This window comes from Staurois parvus, unplaced genomic scaffold, assembly GCF_062004578.1.
Source record: "Staurois parvus isolate SC_StPar_1 unplaced genomic scaffold, SC_StPar_1.0 ptg001432l, whole genome shotgun sequence".
NCBI classification, from domain to species: Eukaryota; Metazoa; Chordata; class Amphibia; order Anura; family Ranidae; genus Staurois; species Staurois parvus.
Genome location: NW_028319228.1, coordinates 82,848 through 103,793, shown reverse-complemented (window position 1 = coordinate 103,793; position 20,946 = coordinate 82,848). Strand labels below are relative to the sequence as shown.

Sequence of the window (20,946 nt, the reverse complement as noted above, 5' to 3'; positions counted from 1 at the left end):
AATAAAGAAAATAATAATACAGTTACAGTTGAATAGGGAGTAAGAAATGGTACATAACAGCATGCCTGTAGTACTATGAAGATATATCAAGAAATAATTGCATACAGTTGAATAGGCAGAAATCAAAATCAAAGTTACGTTTGTCACTATTAGAAGTGTAAAACTTGGGGGAGAGAAGACATGCACAGTAGATTCAATGTAACTAAACAAAGATTACCAAGATGAATAAAATTTTTTATAGAATTAAAGAGATGTTGGATAGTGAAAAGAGGTGTTCCAATATTTTCCAAGTACCTTTACCATAAAAGAGGTGGATTCCAAGAAATAGAGCTGGCCTGTGAAGTTTTGCCAAAATGGTAAGCGTAGTAAATGAAGTTAAAGGGGAAGCTCAGGAGAGGTGAATTCTAAAATAAAGTTATACATCTGGGATCTTGTAGACATGGATGCCATTTTCAGAGGAATTTTGTAATAGTGAGTTGGGCCTCAGCAAATAACTAGCACAAAAATTGATCATTTAGCGTTTGAATAACTATGGGGAGAGAAAGTGCCTCTACCCTCTTCCATTGCCAAACAACCAAACGCCTGACTGCTTCAAGGGTATGTGTTAGGGAAGTGTGGAAGCAAGAAGGCCATTGATCAATCCCTACCCCTAATAAGGCCAATTTAGTATCAGGCATGCAAGAAATATAGGTCAGAGAGGTAATAATTGTAAATGCATTTTTTCAACAGCTGTGCAACTAGATGTGTGTCAGAGAACCAATTTGTCCGCAGTCTCCCAAACAAAGAGATCTGAGATCTGGACAAATAGCTGCCAATCTTTGGGGGCATCAAACATTTTAATAGGTTTTACACATAACATAATTGGCAAACTGAGGAATGACAATAAAGAGGTAAGAATCAAGTTTGCAGCATAACTAAAACATAAGATCTGTTAGTTGTGGACTTAAGGATGACCGGCTTTAATATTTGTAGTTGCACATCTAATATACTCACTTGGATCACCAACACTGCCAGCATAGTGAAGAAATCTATTTAATTTTTAAGGTGACTGAAATGTGTTTGCTTTGGTATTTCAGCTTATATCTCATTTTATAGGCCTGTATTGAATCAGACCCTTACTTCTTGTATTACCATTTGGTACGGACATTGATCTACTGTGGATAAACAGGCAATGCAGTGAGTGGTAAAGATTGCCCAAGACATTATTGGCAGCTATCTGCCCATCAGTGTTTACAACAGCTGGTTTAGGAAGATGACCATCAATATTATTAAGGACTCTTCCCATCTTGCTTATGGACCGTTTTTCCCCCTCTCTTCAGGTCAGAGAATACACAACATAAGGGATAGAACCACCTGGCTGAAAAACAGCGTTTTCCCTGATGCTGTGATATTGTCAAATTCTGCCTCATCTTGAATTATTGCTGCTAATATTAATATTATTTCTTTTCTGGGCATCACTGCAGTTTGTGATAGATAATACTGCACCTAATGATAATAATAATGAAATCTTTTTGAACATTCTATTTTTTATTTGTAGTTGTCGGTGCACATTTCACAGGTTGATGTTCATGTTTCATTATTATTATTAATAATAATAATCATCAGCCATTTATCTTTATTGTTTAAATATTTATTTATTTGACTTGATTTTCTTATGTCCATCTTATTTTTGTTCCCTTCATGTATAACATGTTTTTGGAATGACAATAAAAGTATTGTTAAATAAGTTAAAAATTAGGGAAATAATGGTGACAGTTATTATTTTCCTTCCTAGGCAATAAACAGTGACATGCTGAGGTTGTCGACACGATTGAATACTTTAGAAAGTGAACTGAAGGATAAGAGTAAGAAATTGCACAGTGGTAATAGTGAAGATCAAAGAAAAATATCTGAGGAGGTCAAAGCCCTGCAAAAAGAGCGGGATCATCTCTTACAGAGGAGAGACAGTCTTGATGAAAAACTGAAAAATGGCACAGTGCTGTCGTCAGAGGTACAATGATATATATACACTCTACTTTGTCTTGTCAGTCACTTTAATGGCATTCTAAGGGTCTCAAAGAGGCTGATTTTAAAGTAATTGAGAACATTAAAATGTTTCAGCGCTTCTCTATGTGGAGCGGGTTCAGGATATGAGATGTGACTTAAAATCTCAAATGGAGTGTTTCTGAAACAGCTAGTTGCCTATCCCTGTTTTTTTTTTTTTACTTTAATTTATTTCAGGTACTTGTATAGAGCCATCAATTTATGCAGCACTTTACATATATATTGTACATTCACATCAGTCCCTGCCCTCAAGTATCTTACAAGATAAGGTCCCTAACACACATTCATACATACTAGGGACAATTTAAACAGGAGCCAGTCAACCTACCAGCATGTCTTTGGAGTGTAGGAGGAAACCAGAGTACACGGAGGAAACCCACGCAGGTACTGGGAGGACATGCAAACTCCAGGCAGGTGGTGCCGGGATTGGGATTCAAATCAACACCCTATTTAAATATTTTTTGATAATGACTTGAAACAGGCAATGCAGTTTAAACTCAGTTGGATTATCATGACAACCAGCATCGTAGAAGTCAACAATGGCAACTACATAATCTCTTAGTACAGGTTTTCTTCAAAGCTGAACTCTGGTCTTGCCTTCAGTTCTTCACAGTGGAAAAGACCCCTCTCTTCTACTGAAAATGCTTAGTGTAATTTCACTGCATACAGTGACCTTCTCACAGTGTATGTTAGAAGCTGCAGTAAGTCAGAGTCAGATAGCCTACCTCATTTCCATGATATAGCTCTTTTTTTCTCCCCCAGCCTTACTGTCCCTGGCCCATCCCATGTAATAATTGGATTTCGGTTTGTTTTAATTATGAAGGCTCAACATTACATGTGGGCAATACCTAGGGTGCTCTGCATGCAAGTGCCGTTTGCCTAGGAACACCCACTCCTCCAGATTGACACACGTGCATCAAGGTGTTGTGCTATTTAAATAACTTCCCCCAAAGGTTGGTCTACTACCAGTATCAGAGAGCGTACTGAGGCATGATCTGCTGGCATTGCATAGAGAAGAACAGAGACCCAGTGATGACCTCACTAGGACTAAAATAAGGTAGGTAATGAAAATTAAAGGGTCTTATTTTAAAATGTCATTAGCATGTTGGTGAAGAGAGGAGGGAGGAACCAGGGAAGGCAAAGTATAAGCAGATTGAACTTCAGTTTTAACCACTTGCTGCCCCACTACAGTACATGCACTGCAGTGGGGCAGCACGTGCAGACTTAGTCACATATACATACATATATATATATATATATATATATATATATGCGATTATGCCTGTCCCATTTTAGAAGTGAGCAGCGTGCCCCTCCTGTGACCACTGTATGCACCAGACACAGCAGATCACTGTTACTGGTAACAGGGTATCATGTGATCGCTATTATTAGTCATAGTGATCACATGGTAACAATGTAAACAACCTGTCTGAATGGCTTTCCATTTATGTACAGCTTTCTTACTGTTGTGATCTGTGACTGGCCCACAGCAATGATATGGTTCCTGGCTACCTGTATTATATTATTAGTTGTAGCCAATCATAGATCAAAACCATAGGCAAGCTGTTTATGAATGGGAAACCCATTCTTAACAGCTAAAGCTATTGCTTATACAATAATCATCACTGCATAACCAGTAGCCGTGTGAAAAATAAAAATCTCTGATCATTGCCCCCAGAGTAGTACAGAGTCATTATGGCGACACTGAGCTACTCTGATGACAGGATGTAAATAAAAAAGTAAAACGGAAAAAATGTTTGAACACTGAATAAAAAATGATTTACATATGACATTGTACTTCACTGGTGAAAGGATGACAAAAAAAAATTGTGGAAAAAAAAAATAATTTTATTTAATTTTGCAAAAAATTGTGACAGAAAATTACAGCTTCAAAAACCTCACCATGCCTCTTACTAAATACCTCAGACTTTCCAAGTCTATTTTCCAAAAAGGGATCATTTGCTGTCAAAGTGATTAGGATCTTTGACCATTGGGTTTGTTCAAAGATGTGGTTAGGTTGAGTGGTTGAGAGGTAGTTCGGGTGTTGATTCAGAGGAGAGAAAGTAGGGTATCAAAGCAGAGAAGTTGTCAAGGAATTGTGACACAGAGAAACCAGAGAATAAAGTGAGTTTTAAAGAGGAGAGGGACAGACAGGAAGGGAGGGGTAGGAAAAAATCATAAAAGGGGCTGTTTGGGGAAAGCATAAGTCCAGCTCCATTGCCTGTTTGACCATTGGGTCTGTGTGAGTCTAGTGGAGGCCACCATGGGAGAGGCAGTTTCCTGAAGCCAGATTTCAGTAACAGCAAGTAGGTTGAAGGCATTGTTACAGACTGCATGGGTGTTCCAGAGGCCACATAAGAAGGGAAACTGGCATTAGGAATTAGAGTGTGAGACTTGCAGTTGCTGCTAGAGGAAAGAGAGTGCGATTATGGAGGTGAGAGATGATGACAGGACAAAAATTAATATACCCCACTAGAAAAACTACTACATCTAGTATTTTGTGTGACCTCCATGATTTGTAAGGATAGCACCAAGTCTTCTAGGCATGGAATGAACAAGTTGGCAACTTATTGTAACATCTATCTTTTTCCATTCTTCAAGAATGGATGCTGGATGAAGAGTGAAGCTCAACTTGTCTCTTCAGAATTCCCCATAGGTGTTCGATTGGGTTCAGATCAGGAGACATATTTGGCCACTGAATCACTTTCACCCTGTTCTTCTTCAGAAATGAAACAGCGGCCTTAGATATGTGTTTTGGATCATTGTCAAGTTGGGAAAGTCCACGACAACCAAGGAAGTGATGGTAGCATCTTCTTTTTCAATTCAGATGGTAGGGTCAGAATTTAAAGTAAACCATATGAAAGAATGGCTCCATCCTGTCTTGTATCAACGGTCCAGGCTGCTTGTGGTGATGTAATGGTGTGGGGGATATTTTCTTGGCACTAGCAAGGTGTACGTAATAAAGTTGCCGGTGAGTGTTTATATATAATACCTTTTAGTATCACTTTAAAGTTTTAAGAGAGGTAACTTAAAGCCCAACTCCAGCTAACACTTTTCTTGTTCAATAATATTTATTGAAGTTTCACTCTGCAGAAACAATAGTAACACAGGTCAAAATCAAAGAATACTGCCAATGGAGAGTGTTAAAAGCTGAATAATTAAGAGGTACAACACATTTTAGTTGAACAGATTGATGAACTACAAAAGCAGAACTATAACATGTACTAAATAAAAAGGAGGGGGTTGGGAAAGAGGGGCTGGGATTCCTGGGGGCTACCATACAATACTCATTAGGGTGGTTGACCAAAGTTTCAAGATACATGTCAGTGGGTCAAGGCTTCAGGAAAGACCTGGCAGCGGAAATTGTGAAATCTATGGCCGCCATGTTTCCCAGCTAACACATTTCATGCACTTTACAGTGACAAGCTTTTTTTTTTCTTTTGAAAAAAGGTCCAAACCGTTTGAATAAAAGCTGTCCCATGGGTTGTCACAACCCTGTAACCTTCACTTTTCCAGAGCCACATGGTCTTCATGCAAAAACATAAATAAATATAAAGGCATGTGAAAGTAAAAAAAATAAAAAAGAAAGAAAATGTATATGCTAAATATTACTATTACAGGTATTGTCTCTATAGCGTTGCCAGAATACAGTATGTTTCCTTATAGTGGTCCTTTGATTCCGATTTGTCTCTCAGCACACAGTGAGCAAGCTTTTAATACATTTGTAGAACGGTCTGGATAAAAGCGCACAGATGTGTCCCAAAGGAAATAAGTGAATGGTATATGTCAACTATGATTGGTGGGGAAAAAACTCACTGCTGCCATGGTAAAAACACATCGGTTTGTGGGAGGTATGAACAGGAGCCAGGCGCTGTGTAGTTTTGTGATAAAAATAATACACCTTGTATGGAGGTGTGTCTTTAATAAGTCATATGGTAAAACAATAATAAATAACCAGCCTGTGGCTTTAGGAAGCCAGGTTCCAAGATGGACGGCCCGTCCGCTCAGAGGGAAGCAGTGGAGTAGAATGCCTGTCAGTGCAGGGACCACGTTTACCCGACGTCCCAGCGTCCTGGATGACGTCACCACGATGTGGAGAGACAGAGGGGGGGAACTCTTGCTGGAGCCGCAGCTTTAGAAGGAAGAGGCCGGTTGCTGGGACAACATGTTTCGCGCGCATGCGCTTTGTCAAAGCGCATGCGCGCGAAACATGTTGTCCCAGCAACCGGCCTCTTCCTTCTAAAGCTGCGGCTCCAGCAAGAGTTCCCCCCCCTCTGTCTCTCCACATCGTGGTGACGTCATCCAGGACGCTGGGACGTCGGGTAAACGTGGTCCCTGCACTGACAGGCATTCTACTCCACTGCTTCCCTCTGAGCGGACGGGCCGTCCATCTTGGAACCTGGCTTCCTAAAGCCACAGGCTGGTTATTTATTATTGTTTTACCATATGACTTATTAAAGACACACCTCCATACAAGGTGTATTATTTCTATCACAAAACTACACAGCGCCTGGCTCCTGTTCATAATACATTTGTAGAATGTCCAGAAAAAATCTGTTTTGTAAGTTTCTTCTGAAAATGGAAGTGAATAAATAAATCTGCACAAAGCTGTAGTAGAAACACTGCTGAGTGCCTGATGTACTTGTTTCCACAGGAAGAGCACATCTTGTTCCAGCTGGAAGAAGGAATAGATGCCTTGGAGGCTGCCATTGAGTATAAAAATGAATGCATTCAGAGCCGACAACATGCCTTAAAAGAGTCCTCTCAAATCTTCACTCAGAGTGAAAACAACGTTGTTGAAAAGTTTAGCTCCTTCTCTGCTGCTGAGACCAGATCTATCCTTGTCAAGTACTTCAAAAAGGTAAGAGCTGGTAACTGTTGCTCGATTAGCATTATTTAAAGCTTCTTGAGATATGGCTAAGTGATGCTACACATTTTTCTGTGGTTTTAGATTGTATCAATATGTATTCTAAATGCACGGTGACCCATCTCCTAAGAAAGATCAGACCTCCAGGGAAAACAAATGCATTTACTTATTTTACAAATGAAACCAGCAGATCCACTGACATATAGGAGTAATAGAAAATAATTACACAAATGTAAACTTTCTGTATAATTTTATGCCCAGATACCTGCTTCTGTATAGCCAAAAACATACTTAATCTAAATTAGTTTTTGTAGTGAATTTACTATATTTTTAGCTTTAATGCAAAGCTACCAAAAAATTAAAACACAACCCCTCCCTCCACAACGTTTGCTAGGCTCTTCCAAGCACCAATACTCATCTTTTCAGCCAGTCCAATTCTTGTTACCACATGGTCAAAATCCCAGCACTGGCAGGTATTGGATGGGCTCCCTGTCCCCCACAATGCAGCACTTAGGGCCTGCATGGCCAGTCAGCAGCCCCCAGTAGTCAAAGAAAAAGATGTGTATCGTAGGGTGTGCAGTTACTACTACTACTACTACTACTGGGTATTCCCAGTTACTGCCTGTGAGATTTTAAGGTATAAAGGTTCCGATCAAAGCATTGGGGCAGTTTAGGCATCAGAGGGTGTCTGGCATGGGTTTGGAAGGGGTTTTTGCTTTGAGTTTTCATTTTTATGATGCTTTGCCTAAAGCAAGCCTTCAGAATGCTTTAGAAAATTTTAAACTGTGCTGAAACTTGATAACCGCTTACTTAACCACTTATCTACAGCCTTATGTCTAAATGGTGGGAGGCACTGCAGAAATTGCCCTCGGGGTGCCACTGTGCTCCATAATGGCTGTGAACAAATCTGATCTTAATGGCTGTGTACCTTGTGATCACTATGATGACCAATTACAGTGATCACAAATGTTAACAGTGTAGTGTTTACAATAGCAAGCCAGGCCCTTCCCCCATCTTTTACAGGGGAGGAAGGAGAAAGGAGGGCCTAATCAATGAATCAATCAGTCTTTCATTTGTTGGTTTCAGATGAACAGAAGTTTTGAGTGTCTTTTTAACCCATTCTCCCCCCCCCCCCCCAGCCGTCTCCCTTTGTAAATTCAGTAAAGACTAATCTCCATGTGACCTGTAAATTTACCCCTTAACCTCTTATCTTGCTCATCTGTACATTAACTCTTTCACCTCCTTCCTTACTTTGTGTTTGCCCTCTACATTAGCCCCTTCACATACTCCTTCCTCCATATATGATCTGTACATTTACAGTATAACTAAAGGCAAAACTTCTTGTTTCATTTTGGATATAGTAGAGGGGGATTAAAATACCTGTCAGGAATTTAATGTTGTCTGTGACCTCATTAGGGAGATTCAAACTCTCTATTTTTCCTGTTTACTGTTGTCACTGAAAGTCAAAGTAAAAGAAAATCCCATATTTTGAGTTGATCCCAGAACAGTTTCCCTTACTTTGTACAGATTTCGTCTCACTTCCTGTTTTGTATATGGGACAGGAAGTAAGGGAAATCTCCCAAACGGGACAAAGAAGGCAAAAAAAAATGTCAGAAGTTCTAACTCTCCCTAAGTGCCGGTTCAAATATATGCAGATTGGATGTGGTTTTAACCGCATTCCAATCCACATGACTTGTGAAATAATATTGCTTGGTGCCTGTTCACATATGTCCGGTGCACTGGTGGTGTGGATTCAAGGAGGTTTGAAAAAGAGTCATGTGCGATTTCTGAGCAGTGCCTTCAGGTTCATGTGTGGATTACAGGTTATTGACTTCTATGAGAACCATTTTTAAATCGCATATATTTGAAAGGGGTAAAATCCTGACCTGATCCTGTCCTGAACCTGATGTAAACCTGACCTGTACCACTGAACAACTACTGTGGCAATTAAAAGGTCATCCAGTGTAACTTCGGGTGTGGTTTCCATCATCTCTATTTCCATAATAGAGAGAATTATATCTTACATTTTGTGGGGTTTTTAAGGCAACCTTAGAATGTATACAAAACAATCAATTATTTAAAAGATTGACATTCTATTTGACACATTGATACATATCGAATAAACAACAGTGTTGTTTATTCGACGTGTATCAATGGGGCACAGTATGAAGCAAGTCACACTGCATTGAATATTTGAGCTGTACTAAACTGCCACTAATTGGCATTGTGTAATGAGGGGGCAAGGTTATGCATTCCCTACTTCCCCTCGCTGGCTACTGGCAGGTGAGGCAAACTAAAACTTCCATACTGCGTTCAGTAGGAGAGAGGGCGCAGCGTTTGGGAATAGAAGAGAGGCATTTTAAAAATCCAAATCCCAAACAAGTGCCTAGGGATTTGGATTTTGGCAGCCTTTTGTTGGCGTCAGCCCTGCTACCTAGGCAGCCTTATGTTTCCACCGGCTCTGAATGGGTGAATGTGATTTTTCATGAGCAACTGTTTGGCACATACAGAAACTTTTTTGTTTTTAGGTTGTAACTTTGCGAGAGGCAGAACGGAAGCTGCAGCTGCAGTGCCAAGAACTATCTATGAAAGTGTCAGAGCAGGAAACTGTAATGAGAGAGTTGGAGTCTGCTTTGGAGCATCTTAAAATGCAAACTGACAGGAGGATGACCCAGCAACAGAAGGAGCATGAACAAAAGATGCAGCTTATTCTACAGCACTTTAAAGGTAAGATGGCTGTCAGAGTTACAAATATTTCAGGCTGTTTCAGCCTACTTTCCTTATGTGCTTGTACAGGTAGGGGTATTTGTGTGCGATATATGGCCGTGGTACATACATTTTCTTTCTTATGTATGAAAGACCATTCATCCCTCCTGTGAGTAGTAATCTCAGTTCCTACACTTTCCCCACAGATTTGAAATGTGAGTGCCCCTTCTACTTTATGTACACTACAGTAGGGAAAGGTGCAGGGCTTAATAGAAAGGATTTGAAGCTTTACACAGTTAGATCATGAATGTAATGTTCTCCAGCATTAAAATGGAGCAATGTTAAAAAAAAAATGGCACAACTGGTTTATAAGTGTTGGGCACAAGGGAATATTCCACGAAAACTCCATTACTTGCTCTAGGTCGCCACTAGAAAAATAACTATACCATACTTTTTAACGTTTCCATTAACAAAAAGATTTTCTTAATCATAAGGGACAAAGGAGAAGGTATTCAGGTCATGATGTGTTCAGGAGATTGGACATTGACAAACAAAACTGTAATCATACATTAAGGGACAAAGGAGGAAGTGTTCAGGTATATTGGGTCATGATGTATTCAGGAGATTGGACAGTGACAAACAAAACTGTAACGAAGGTCAGTTATAACCCCTCACACTCCTAGCAGGCCTTAGTTTTTTTGCTAGTACCCTAGGAGAACTTTTTTGTTTTCTTTATCAAGATTCCTTTTTCACCTGACAAGTTTTCTGCAGTATCTGCAGAGCCAGAAAGGGCTCATTTTGCAGCAGGGTATACCCAGACCCTGTCAAGAAGAAGTGGGGCTAACCTTTAATGTGTCTTCTGGCACTATGCTCTGTAAAGGTGCTTGCCTGGGTACCTAGGTGCAAACTCTTGAGTCAGCCTCAAAGTGCCTTAAAGTGTAACTAAACCCACAACAGTAAAATCAGTCTGTATATGCAGTAAAGCATGCTTGTTATACTCACTGTGGAACCTCCGCATTGTGTAAAAAGGATGTTTGATCCTCCCCTCCTTCTACTCTCCACAATTAATCTGCTGATAGAATAGAGGCTTGGGGGCAAGCAGCACAGTTTGTTGTATACAGGGGTGTGGAAATGTTTTAAAAAAACTACTTGTCCAGGGACTAAATCAGTGTCCCAATCTACTTGTCCCAATAAAAAAAAAAATGTTAACCAAAACTGTATTCAAATCTTCTTTAAGTAATGTCTGGGCCTTTAAAAAAAAAAGGGGGGGCTTTATGGCGACTTAAATGTTTAATATTCGTAACATTGCGCTGTATATCTCCTCCTTCCCTCCCTGCCTGTCTCCAGCACCAAACCCGGGGACTAGCAGGGAGGGGAGAGACCTTGCAGTGTAATGAGCACCGATTGGCTGCTCCTCAGGAGAGGGGAGTGTCGGGCTTATCCTTTATCCCTTTTGCTTCCAGAGCTGTTTTTGCATTTTTTGCACACGTTTAAAATCTCATTTAAGGCCTGAAGATTACACAAAACCCCCAAACATTATATATTTTCTGAAATCAGAGACCATAGAGATATAAAATAGCTGTAGTTCCAATTTTTTATGTCACACGATATTATCACAAAGGTCTAGGAAGCACAAAATTTCAGTAAAAAATGTATTATTGCTCTCATTCTGGCATACGTGGCGATATGTAACATGTATTGCAATCGTCATTTTCATACTTAGGCGCCCCAGCATGGGCTTTTATGTTATGCAACCCTGCATGTCTCCCCTGTGCTCCACTGAATGTAGTGCACATCGCACTGCATTACATTATTTCCCGGCCTCGATGGCCAGGAATCTGTCAACGGGGACGTCACTTCACTTCCAGATCAGGACAAGGAGGGGAGGGGAGTGGATGTGTCCACTCTCCTCCCTCCCCTATACCTGCTGGCAGCCACTGACTGGTTCCAGGCCACAGATGGGCAAGCGGAGTCAGGGGGGTGGAGGCTGGCACCATAGTGGGCTGTGTGGAAGCAATCGGGCTGCAGCGCTGCCTCTCGAATGCTTCCATCTGACAGGTGAGCCCTACTGCTTGCCCGCAGCAGGGCTAAAGGTAAGAAAAAAAATGACCTACCTGGCGCCCAGAACTACATGCCCCAGGTTTCGGGCGATATGAATTGAACATCCCTGTGTATATTGCTAGAGAGTTTTTTTTTGTTTTTTTTTCTTGGCAAAGTGCGTGTGATCAGCACAAGGCCAATCAGTGCTTTCCAGACAGAGGGTCAGGGGTTATGCAGCCTCATAGGACAATCAGGGGAGAATGAAAATTCCTACAAGCTTTAACCAGTGCTTGGTTGGACACTGATAGAAGTCACAAGACTGCTCTAATTGCTGATGAGCAAAGGTATTTAGCATTTTATATTTACTAAAATAATTACATTTCCGTGTACTGTGGAAGACCAGATATATTGAATGCAGGGACATGGGTTTAGTAACGCTTTAGAGGTCCAGGGCAACAGTGCACCCATCTGGTGAAATCCTGTCCCTGAAGACTCCTCGGAGATTTACCTTAAGGAGGGGTTGAAGATAGGTACGAGTGGCATGTTCCCTAGATCCTGCGTCTCTATCCCCTGATGTACCAGTGGGGTGCCACAGGGCATTCTATGGACCTCATCTGGGGTGAGCAGGGCTTTTTTCCATGCATACAGGGAGCCTGTTGGCTTCCCCCGAGTGGTTAATCAGCTGTGTTCTGGCTACAACATTTTCAGCCTCATGGGCAGGAAGGGGAGATGCCACAATTTTTTTTACAATGGACACTTGAGTGGCTTTTTCTGCAGCTGCACAGGGTCTGAGCCCTTCTGCTCCTACGTGAGTCCCCCTCTATTGTGGCTATACTGAGCATGCATGCATGCTCCATTTTCTCCAAATGTGCATGGACTTTGTTGCTTTCCTGTCTTTTTCCCTGCACTTACATAAAAATCTACGATGCTTTGGACATTACCTGGCTCCCTTCTGCCTTTATAATGACCTGGTCACGGGGCATTACTCTTTTTTGTACACACAGCAATGTTGTGAGTACCCTTGTTGGCAGTCTCTCATTCTGTACCTTGGGATAGCAGATCATAAGTGAAAAGAGCGGTCCTGGGGGCAGGGCCAACTTAATATCCCTAACAATATTGAGGTTTTGCATTGTCCCCTCCAAAGGACCTCTGCCTTCTGCCTGAGTTGCAGCACTCCTCTGAGTCTTCATTAACCCCTTCAGAGAGTTACTCTTTCCTTGATTTTATCTAGGGCATAATTATTAGCTACTGTACTTGAGTATATGGGAAAATTTTCAGCCATGATAGCTGACTTGTAGAATGCAGGGGCTGCAAGTGTGCTTCCATGCCCTTCCCTCCAGAGGCTGCATTTGCTCCTACAAAGTCAGCAGAAATGGGGAAGATTGTACCTTTCTTATATGAGGAGTTGGTACAGGTGTCATCTCAGTCTGCAGACATAACTCCAAAATATAAGGATACCATTTCGGACCATAGTGATGTACTCCACACATGCCTGGGTTCTCCAAAAAGCCTCCAGCATGTTGAGAATTTTCCAGTGCTTTGCCTATTGCAACCAATCTTGTATAGTGATTTGATGGGTAATGCCTCTTTGGAGAATCCCTGCTTAACTTTATCAATTAAGTTATTGGGGGAAAGAGGGGCAGGAAGGTACCATTTTGTCCCCGAAAAAGTAAGGCAAAATCCTCATCTTGTAAACCCTCTATTCCTTAGGTTAGAAGTTCCCTTTGCTTCTTTCTGGCTTCCAGCTCCAAGAGAAAGCATGGAGATCAGTTCCTGAACCCCCAAATCCTCCAAATGTAAGAGCAAGTCCTTCTTTCAAGGAGTGAGTGTCCTCACTTGTCAGATTGGGTGCCCTCACGGGTCCAAAGTTATTTCAGACATTTGACTCAGAACATTGTATCCAGGAGCCAAAAGCAGGAATTTTGGGAGTCCGCTCTGCTTCATGCTGTCATACCTGTCATATTTCATACCTGCTAGCATACCCACAAAGATTGGTGGACCTTCACGCTGCTCTGGTGCAGCTCCCTCCTTCAAGGAATCATAACCATTGTCCAAGAAAACGTGATATTCCATGATTTTGATTCAAGCCTATGCATTGGGGTGTCTGTCCCATACTGGATTTAAAGGTTCTCAACGATTTCCATTGGTTGCAAAATTTTTCATGGAATTTGCGATGCCAGTCATTGCTTCTTTCCATTTGGGAGACCTGCTGGCCTCTGTGGACACCAGACATGCCTTCTTGCATGTCCCCATGTTCCGGATGCATGACGGCTACCTGAGTTTGCTGTGGGCATGCAACATTACCAATATGGTGCCTTTCCCCTTGGCTTGTCCACTACACCTCAGATCTTCCCCAAGGTGATGGCCCCTTTTGTTGCTCTGCTTCTCTTGCAGGGCATCCCTGTAGTGGGATATATGGATGACCTTCTTCTGAGGGAACAGTTGACTCAAGCTCTGCCATCCAATGTCCAACAGACAGTGCAGACCTTAAAGAGAGATTCAGGGGATCCTACATCTCCAGAAATCTGCATTGGAACTGGCTCATTGCTTTCAGTAGCTATGCCTGATCATGAATACACCCGTCAAAATTTTCCCAGACTCTCCGCTCCCACATTCAGACCCAACGCTCATCTCCTTTGAGGCAGTTTCATATACCTATTTTTACTCCAGTCTGTTGTAACTCAACATTTTGGCAGCGTGGGTCAAGAGGGTACAGTGTTTGGACTATATCATATGCCTGACTAGCAAAACTAGGCTTGACCTAGCATGGTGTGTCACAAGTTCAAGTTCTTGTCAGGCTGCTGGCAGAATGTCCATGGGGCTTCTCAGATCATCCAGATCTCCTGTACCAAGGGAAAGTTTATCATTCTGCTTCTCAGTCAGTGGATTAACTACCTGGCTGTTGCATCCCAAGTCCCAAGAAGAACGTGCTTACTTTGTTTATTTTTATGCTCTTAAAGGCTAGGAATTCAAGGAAAGTTCTCATTGGGACAAATCCTGTCTTTTCTTCAGTCTCGCAATGGTTGGCCCTGCGTACCATCAAGAGTCAAATCTGAGCCTTAGCTGTTCTTTTTCAGAGACTTTTGAACAGTGTTTCAGAATACTCTTTCATATCTGTAATATACGAGTAAGAAAACAGGATTTTTGCCTTATCTGCAAAATCCATTTCTTGTAGTACATTACAGGAGACAGGTACCTCCACTCTGTTCTTATGCTTTTCTTATACCATTGCACACTGTTATACCATTGCACACTGCTAGACTAAGGCTCTGGCTGTCCATACAGCTTTTCTTGCTAGTGTTCAATTTTCCTGAAGGTGGCTGTATTACCTAATGTTTCAGAATGTGTCACAGCTTCTTCAGGGCAGCTGAAGACTCAAAATGCTTTGAGTGGCTGCCACTTTTGGATGCATTAAATTTGGTGCATATACACATTTAAAGTCTTCATCTGACCTGGGTAAATTTGAGCTGATGCATCTCCCAGCTTGATAGGTTAGATAGATAAAAGTAAGAAGCAGACTTTACAAAGGTGGCTTGTTATAGTAGAGTAACTTTACATATACTTGTAAATGTATGCATCCAAAACCTCTGTTGTAAGTGTTGGTGCATAGTCTGTTTATTTACATGTTTCAGGGCTACCTAGCTGTATTGAATGCTAGGCAATTTTTGCAATAATTAGAGCTCATTCAGATGAGTGATCTGGAGAGGTTAGGATGTTGCTTTTAGAGATAGCTAAACACTGCCTCTGGGCACGGCAGTGCTCTGTACTAGGGGCGCATACAAACTGGCCAGTTTTTGTTCAGGAAAGCCATTTTCGGCTACACACAAACTGCCTGCATCCAGGGTCAGTTAAAGTCCCTAGTCACATTTAACGTGGACAGTGGTGACGGCTGTGACTGTTCGCACACACAGCTCACCCATCTAAATGAGCTTGTGTCTACCTCCAAGTTTTTACTCCTATTGTTTCTGCTTTATATTTATTACTAGAGTTTATTAGTTTTATACTTCCACCGTAGATAATGACAGTGGAGTCACTGGAGAAAACACCAAGGCATATGATGCAAAGATTGAAGAGCTGGAAAAAGAGCTTTACTTTTACAAGACTACCAGTCGAGAATTGAGAAAAAAGCTGAGGGACTTGGTGGGAGAATCTTATGTGACCTCTTCTAAAAGTAAGTTTTTTTTTTCAATTTTGTTTTTTTTCTTTAGAAATAGTACATTGTGTTTGTCTTTTGAGCCGTACACATACAAAATAATCACAAAGGAGATAAGTAAAGTATTTAAAAATTTTTTTATTTTAAGACAATAACTCTGGCGACACTCATCAAAACAAGAATGAACCACCACCAGTGATGACTAAGGAACAGAAATGGGCATCAAAAATTGAAAACAAAGCCAACAGGAAATCAAAAGACACTGCAAATTCCAGGATCCAGCAGAACACAACAAGACTTGGAGATCCGCCTGGAGCTGAAGAACAGATCTCAGAACCATATAGGCATATCAGAAGGCACTTCTCATCTGGAGATGATCCAGAGGACTTTGTGGAGCCACAAAACATAAATTCTCAAGCTCAGCCTCTTACCCCTATGACAAAAGCAGAAATCAACAGATTACCCCTTGTAGTAAATCCAGTGAAGCTGTCTCGACGAGAGGTACGGCAGATCTCTGTAAATGAGCTATCAACTAGACGCTCTAGCATTGGCTCCATAGTTGCAGATTCAATTGAACTTGCACAAAAGTCAACAGATTTTAAGTTCTAAGTTGAAGGAAACTTATTCAAAGTAGCACTTTTTGTGACAATGGAACAGTTTGAAAGCCACTTGGCAAAACAGGGCCACTTTATGTTTTTTCACTTTAAGGAAACCTATATTAAGAGCAATATGAAAGGTGCCTTTGGAGACCTTCTGAAAATACTATTCACTTTATTATCACTGACCTAGATTAAGCTAGTAGCAAGAAAAATCATAGTGAAGTCAGAACACCCGATTTTGTATTTATTCTCTAGGTCAGTGATTCCTAATTTTGAAGCAAACAGATCAGCATGAAAGCCAGGAATCCTAGCCTCTTAAGAAGGACATTGACAGTAACAAAGCAGCCCACACACAGAACAGGTTGCTTTAATAATAAGATACCAGCACTACGTTTTTGTTATTGTTTATTTGAGATTGTTATGTAAATTAGTTTGTGTCTGTTTATTTGTATGTATGATTTACTATAGATAAACATCCAAGTAACATGTTACTTTTCATGTCACGTGGTGGAAAAATCTTAACAATTCTGGATTCTCTTGTAATTAGAATTAAAGGGCACTATTCCGAATAATGGCTTCACTTACATAAAACATAATTAACAAAATACATACATATAGTAGAGATATACAGTAAAATCTTCCAAATTTTATGTAACTTTAGATATTGAAAATTACTCTGTGCTAATATGCAAATTATTGTCCTTTGTGATCTTAGCTACTCTTTTTATATAGGAATGTTGTTATCCAACTGACATGGCAAAAGCAATAACATCTGTATTGCTTACACATGTCATGTGTATGTGTAGAATAATTTTAGAATTTGGACATTTTTCCAGTGACATTTAAGAGTGGTCAGTTTAGTTCTTTTGGGGAAAAAATAGAATTCTGTGCATCCAGGAGCCGATTAGAACATGGTTCAAGGGACATAAAAGTTGTTTATACTACCCAGTTAGCCTCTGGGGAAAAGAAAGACATAGGACAGCTTTTGCGCATGAGGTCTTACAATGCACATTGAGCTGTGCACTCATGGCAGAGGCCAGTCAAGAGGCTGACAATCCTGAGCCCAGAAGAAACTGGAGGGAATATGTTGGTGCCTGCAAGCGAGCTCGCAGACATGTATGGGTATAACTCTGCTTTAAAGAGTGAATACAGATTTTTTTTTTGTAGTTTTAGATACAACAGATAAGGATTAGAACCACTGTCAATTTTTATTGCTGTGTCTCAGCTGGTGAGATTTGGCCTCTGTATTTATCTGTCACCGAGGCAGAAAGTGATCGCAAAGCCAAAATTTTAGAATTTTCACTAGAACAAAGTAAATTTCCCCACGTTGACTCCTGTATAAGTGACAATTTCTCTCACTTTGCAATATTTTCCCTCATATCCTGTTGCACCTGTGGGGCAGGTGGTAAAGAAAAATATTCCCAATGACAAACTGACTGTATAAAATTAACCAACGGTTACATAATTTTCCAATCATAAGCTCTGCCAGTCATTCTGTATTTCTTACATGATCTGATTACCACTAAATGTGAACACTGGTTACAGAAGCAAACACAATTTGTTTGATATAGGGCAAAATTTATTCCATGAGCCATGTGTGCCCAACAGGGGCAAATTGACTTCAGTGTCATTCAGCAGGATTAGTGTTGTATTCAACTCCATTAGACTGAACACACAACACTTAACCCCTTGCTGCTGCTTTCTCCTGGCCCTTTAAGAACTGAATAGCAGGAGGTAGGGTTATGGGTCATGTGACCACTGTAATTGTCTGTCACATTGGTCACATGATTGAAAGTGCCCAATTGTAAACCATGGCTGTGTTGGGTGCGTGCAGCGGTTGCACTCTCAGCACAGAAAGCCGTTTTCCATAGATGCATATGTGCAGTGGCTCGACATTAAAGCCCACTGGCTCAGCTGCTGCATATATGAATATGGTCAGCGGGAAAAGGTCAAGTGTATTCATTATACAATTTAATAAACTGCTAAAATGTTACCTGTGTGCCTGTACATGTTGTTAGCATATTTTTACTTATAAGCTACAATGTGTTTTATGTTTACCAGTCTATTTCGGGAGGGGGGAATTCATATGAAAATTAACAGAATGTTACAATGATTGTAGTTAAAGGAGACAAAGACACCTTTAAAAATGTATTGAAATGATAATGAAAAATTCATTTTTTACAGATTCCTTAAATTCACATTTTTTTTTTCTTAATATCAACTGCTCTTCTCTCAACCTCCCTTTACTTGCTGGAGTTTATTTCCACCCCAACCCCCCCACTCCTCTTCCACGTTGACATACAAGAGGATTCCACACTCTGCTTACAAATCTACTCTTATGGTAAAAGAGAGGATGTGGCAGTTTGCAGACGAGGTCTCTGAAAGGCACTGGTGATGTAGCCTTTACAGGGGACATCTGTGAGGCCTTGGCTAAGTACTCAGTGCCTCAACAGACCAGAAAGTGGAATGCAAATCAATGTACGTAAAATAAATGTTTTATTTAAAAATCGATTGCAGATGTTTGTTAATAGCATGCACGAGGGATATTAAGTGTTGAGGGGGTGGGGATGTCATCCGCTTAAAGGGAACAGGAAAACCTTTCTGAATCTCAATGCATCATTAATTTGCTATAGTTTATAATATGTGCAGTGTTTATTAGATAAATCAGTGCAGTACATCTCTGCAATACCTGCAAATCTACCCAAGCTTGTTCTCAATAAAAGTTCTGCAAGTACAGGAAAATACCAGTTGATCCTGCCAAAACTGCAGTGAGCTCCCGACCTCTTGTATACTCTGTCCGTGCTGCAATAAATTCAAAACGTAACCACTTCCCGTCTGGCCCATGTACATAAACAGCCGGATGGGAGCAGTGCAGGAGTGTTCATGAACAGCGCCCACATTTTAAGCCTGTGCACGCTCCCTGAACACCAATTACTGTACGGGACCTCTGTGTGAGGTTCTGATCATGTGATCACTGATTGGCCAATCAGTGATCACATGAAAAGTAGTAAGCAAGATGTCACTTCTGACATCATTGCTTATTACTTTTTAAATCTGTGAATGACCACAGAGGTCACATGGTACTAGGCTATTCACAACAGCCTTGTACTATGTGACAAGCTGTGACCAATCACAGCTCTCACAGTATTTCTCAATGGCTGCAAGAATGCAGCCAGAGAGAAGAAGAAATAATTGCTTTTACACCCATAAAGGCTGTAAAAGCAATCAGTGTATAAAAAAAAAAAAAATCTTCATCACCCCCCACAAGTAGTACAGTGTCACTATGGTGACACTGTACTGCTAGGGTGACAGTATGTAAAAAAAAAACATAAATAATAATATAAAAAAAATAAAATAAAAATGTAAGAGAAAGTTTGAAAAATTAGAATTTTTGGTTATAAACTAATTTGGGTTATTTTTTTACTAAAAAGATAGCTGAATATGTTTTGGCCAATATTTATGAAGAAAGATTATTTATTTGCAAAATGTTCATTTATATAGCAAAAAAAATAAATATCCCAGTGGTAAATAAATACCACCAAAATAAAGTTTTATCTGTCACAAAATGCTAAAAAATTCATATGGGTACAGTGTTGCATAACCGCGCAATTGTCAAAGTGTGACCTCGCTGAAAGCTGAAAATTGGCCTGGACAGGAAGGGGGTAAAAGTGTCCAGACTTGAAGTGGTTAACAGAAAATTTAACAGCCCTGCTCAGTTTTGTCTATGGACTTTCTTCTAATTCAGAAGGACTCTGGCACCCTTACTTACAGGAATCATGCATTTGTCTTTGTCTTGCCTGTAACTGGCCCAAACTGTGTGCAGACAGCCTATGGAAATGGATCCAGACACAGGAGCTGCACAGACAGTTGCGTGCAGGAGCAAGCCCACAGCCCAGAATACACACTGTCTGACATAGGCCCAAAGAACACTTCCCCTATGATATGATGATTCAGTATAATGAGTGAGTGTTTTAACACTATGCCAGGTAGTTTGTTATTGGCTGGATCACCAGGTAAAAATAAAGGAATAAATCCTCGCAATATTTCAGGTGACAGCAACCCCTAATGCAGCATTTCCCAAACATTAAAGTGGAGCAAAACTTACTTTTCCTTCAGCGGTCCCTGTCCCTTGCTGCTGTTCAGCCATTTTTGTGTATGCGTAGAAGTCAGTTATCCCAGTACATAGGAACCGTTCTGGCGATGTAAGCTGAGCTGCGCATGTGCAGCTTTGATTACATGCTGAAGAACTCTGCGATTAGGCACGAAGGTGTATTTTATTGGAGAAGAGACCTTGCCTGCTTGTAGTTTGTGACAGCAGAACTTTAGTTCTGCTTTAAGCTATCATACACTACCAGCATGTTTTTGTCATGTTTTTCATTATTTGCAGCACATGTATTTATCTATTTATTACAGGTACTTCTATAGCACCAACAATTTACGCAGCACTTTAAATTCATATATATTGTACATTCACATCATCCCTAACCCTCAAGGAGCGTACAATCTAAGGTCCCTAACTCACATTCATATATACATAT

The 20,946-nt window shown here is 40.6% G+C and overlaps 1 protein-coding gene across 2 annotated transcripts in view; it reads left to right on the top strand.

Annotated features, from left to right (window-relative positions):
• The window catches only part of KIF27 (kinesin family member 27), a 128,971-nt gene extending 110,056 nt beyond the window's left edge, over positions 1–18,915 (top strand). For both annotated transcript variants that reach the window (XM_089662103.1, XM_089662102.1), the window contains 5 exons: positions 1,775–1,990; positions 6,698–6,904; positions 9,439–9,637; positions 15,672–15,827; positions 15,958–18,915. In XM_089662103.1, the coding sequence (XP_089518229.1) occupies positions 1,775–1,990; positions 6,698–6,904; positions 9,439–9,637; positions 15,672–15,827; positions 15,958–16,418 (1,239 nt within the window). In that variant the 3' untranslated portion in view covers positions 16,419–18,915. The remainder of the gene's footprint in view (positions 1–1,774; positions 1,991–6,697; positions 6,905–9,438; positions 9,638–15,671; positions 15,828–15,957) is intronic.
• Positions 18,916–20,946: the final 2,031 nt, after the last annotated feature.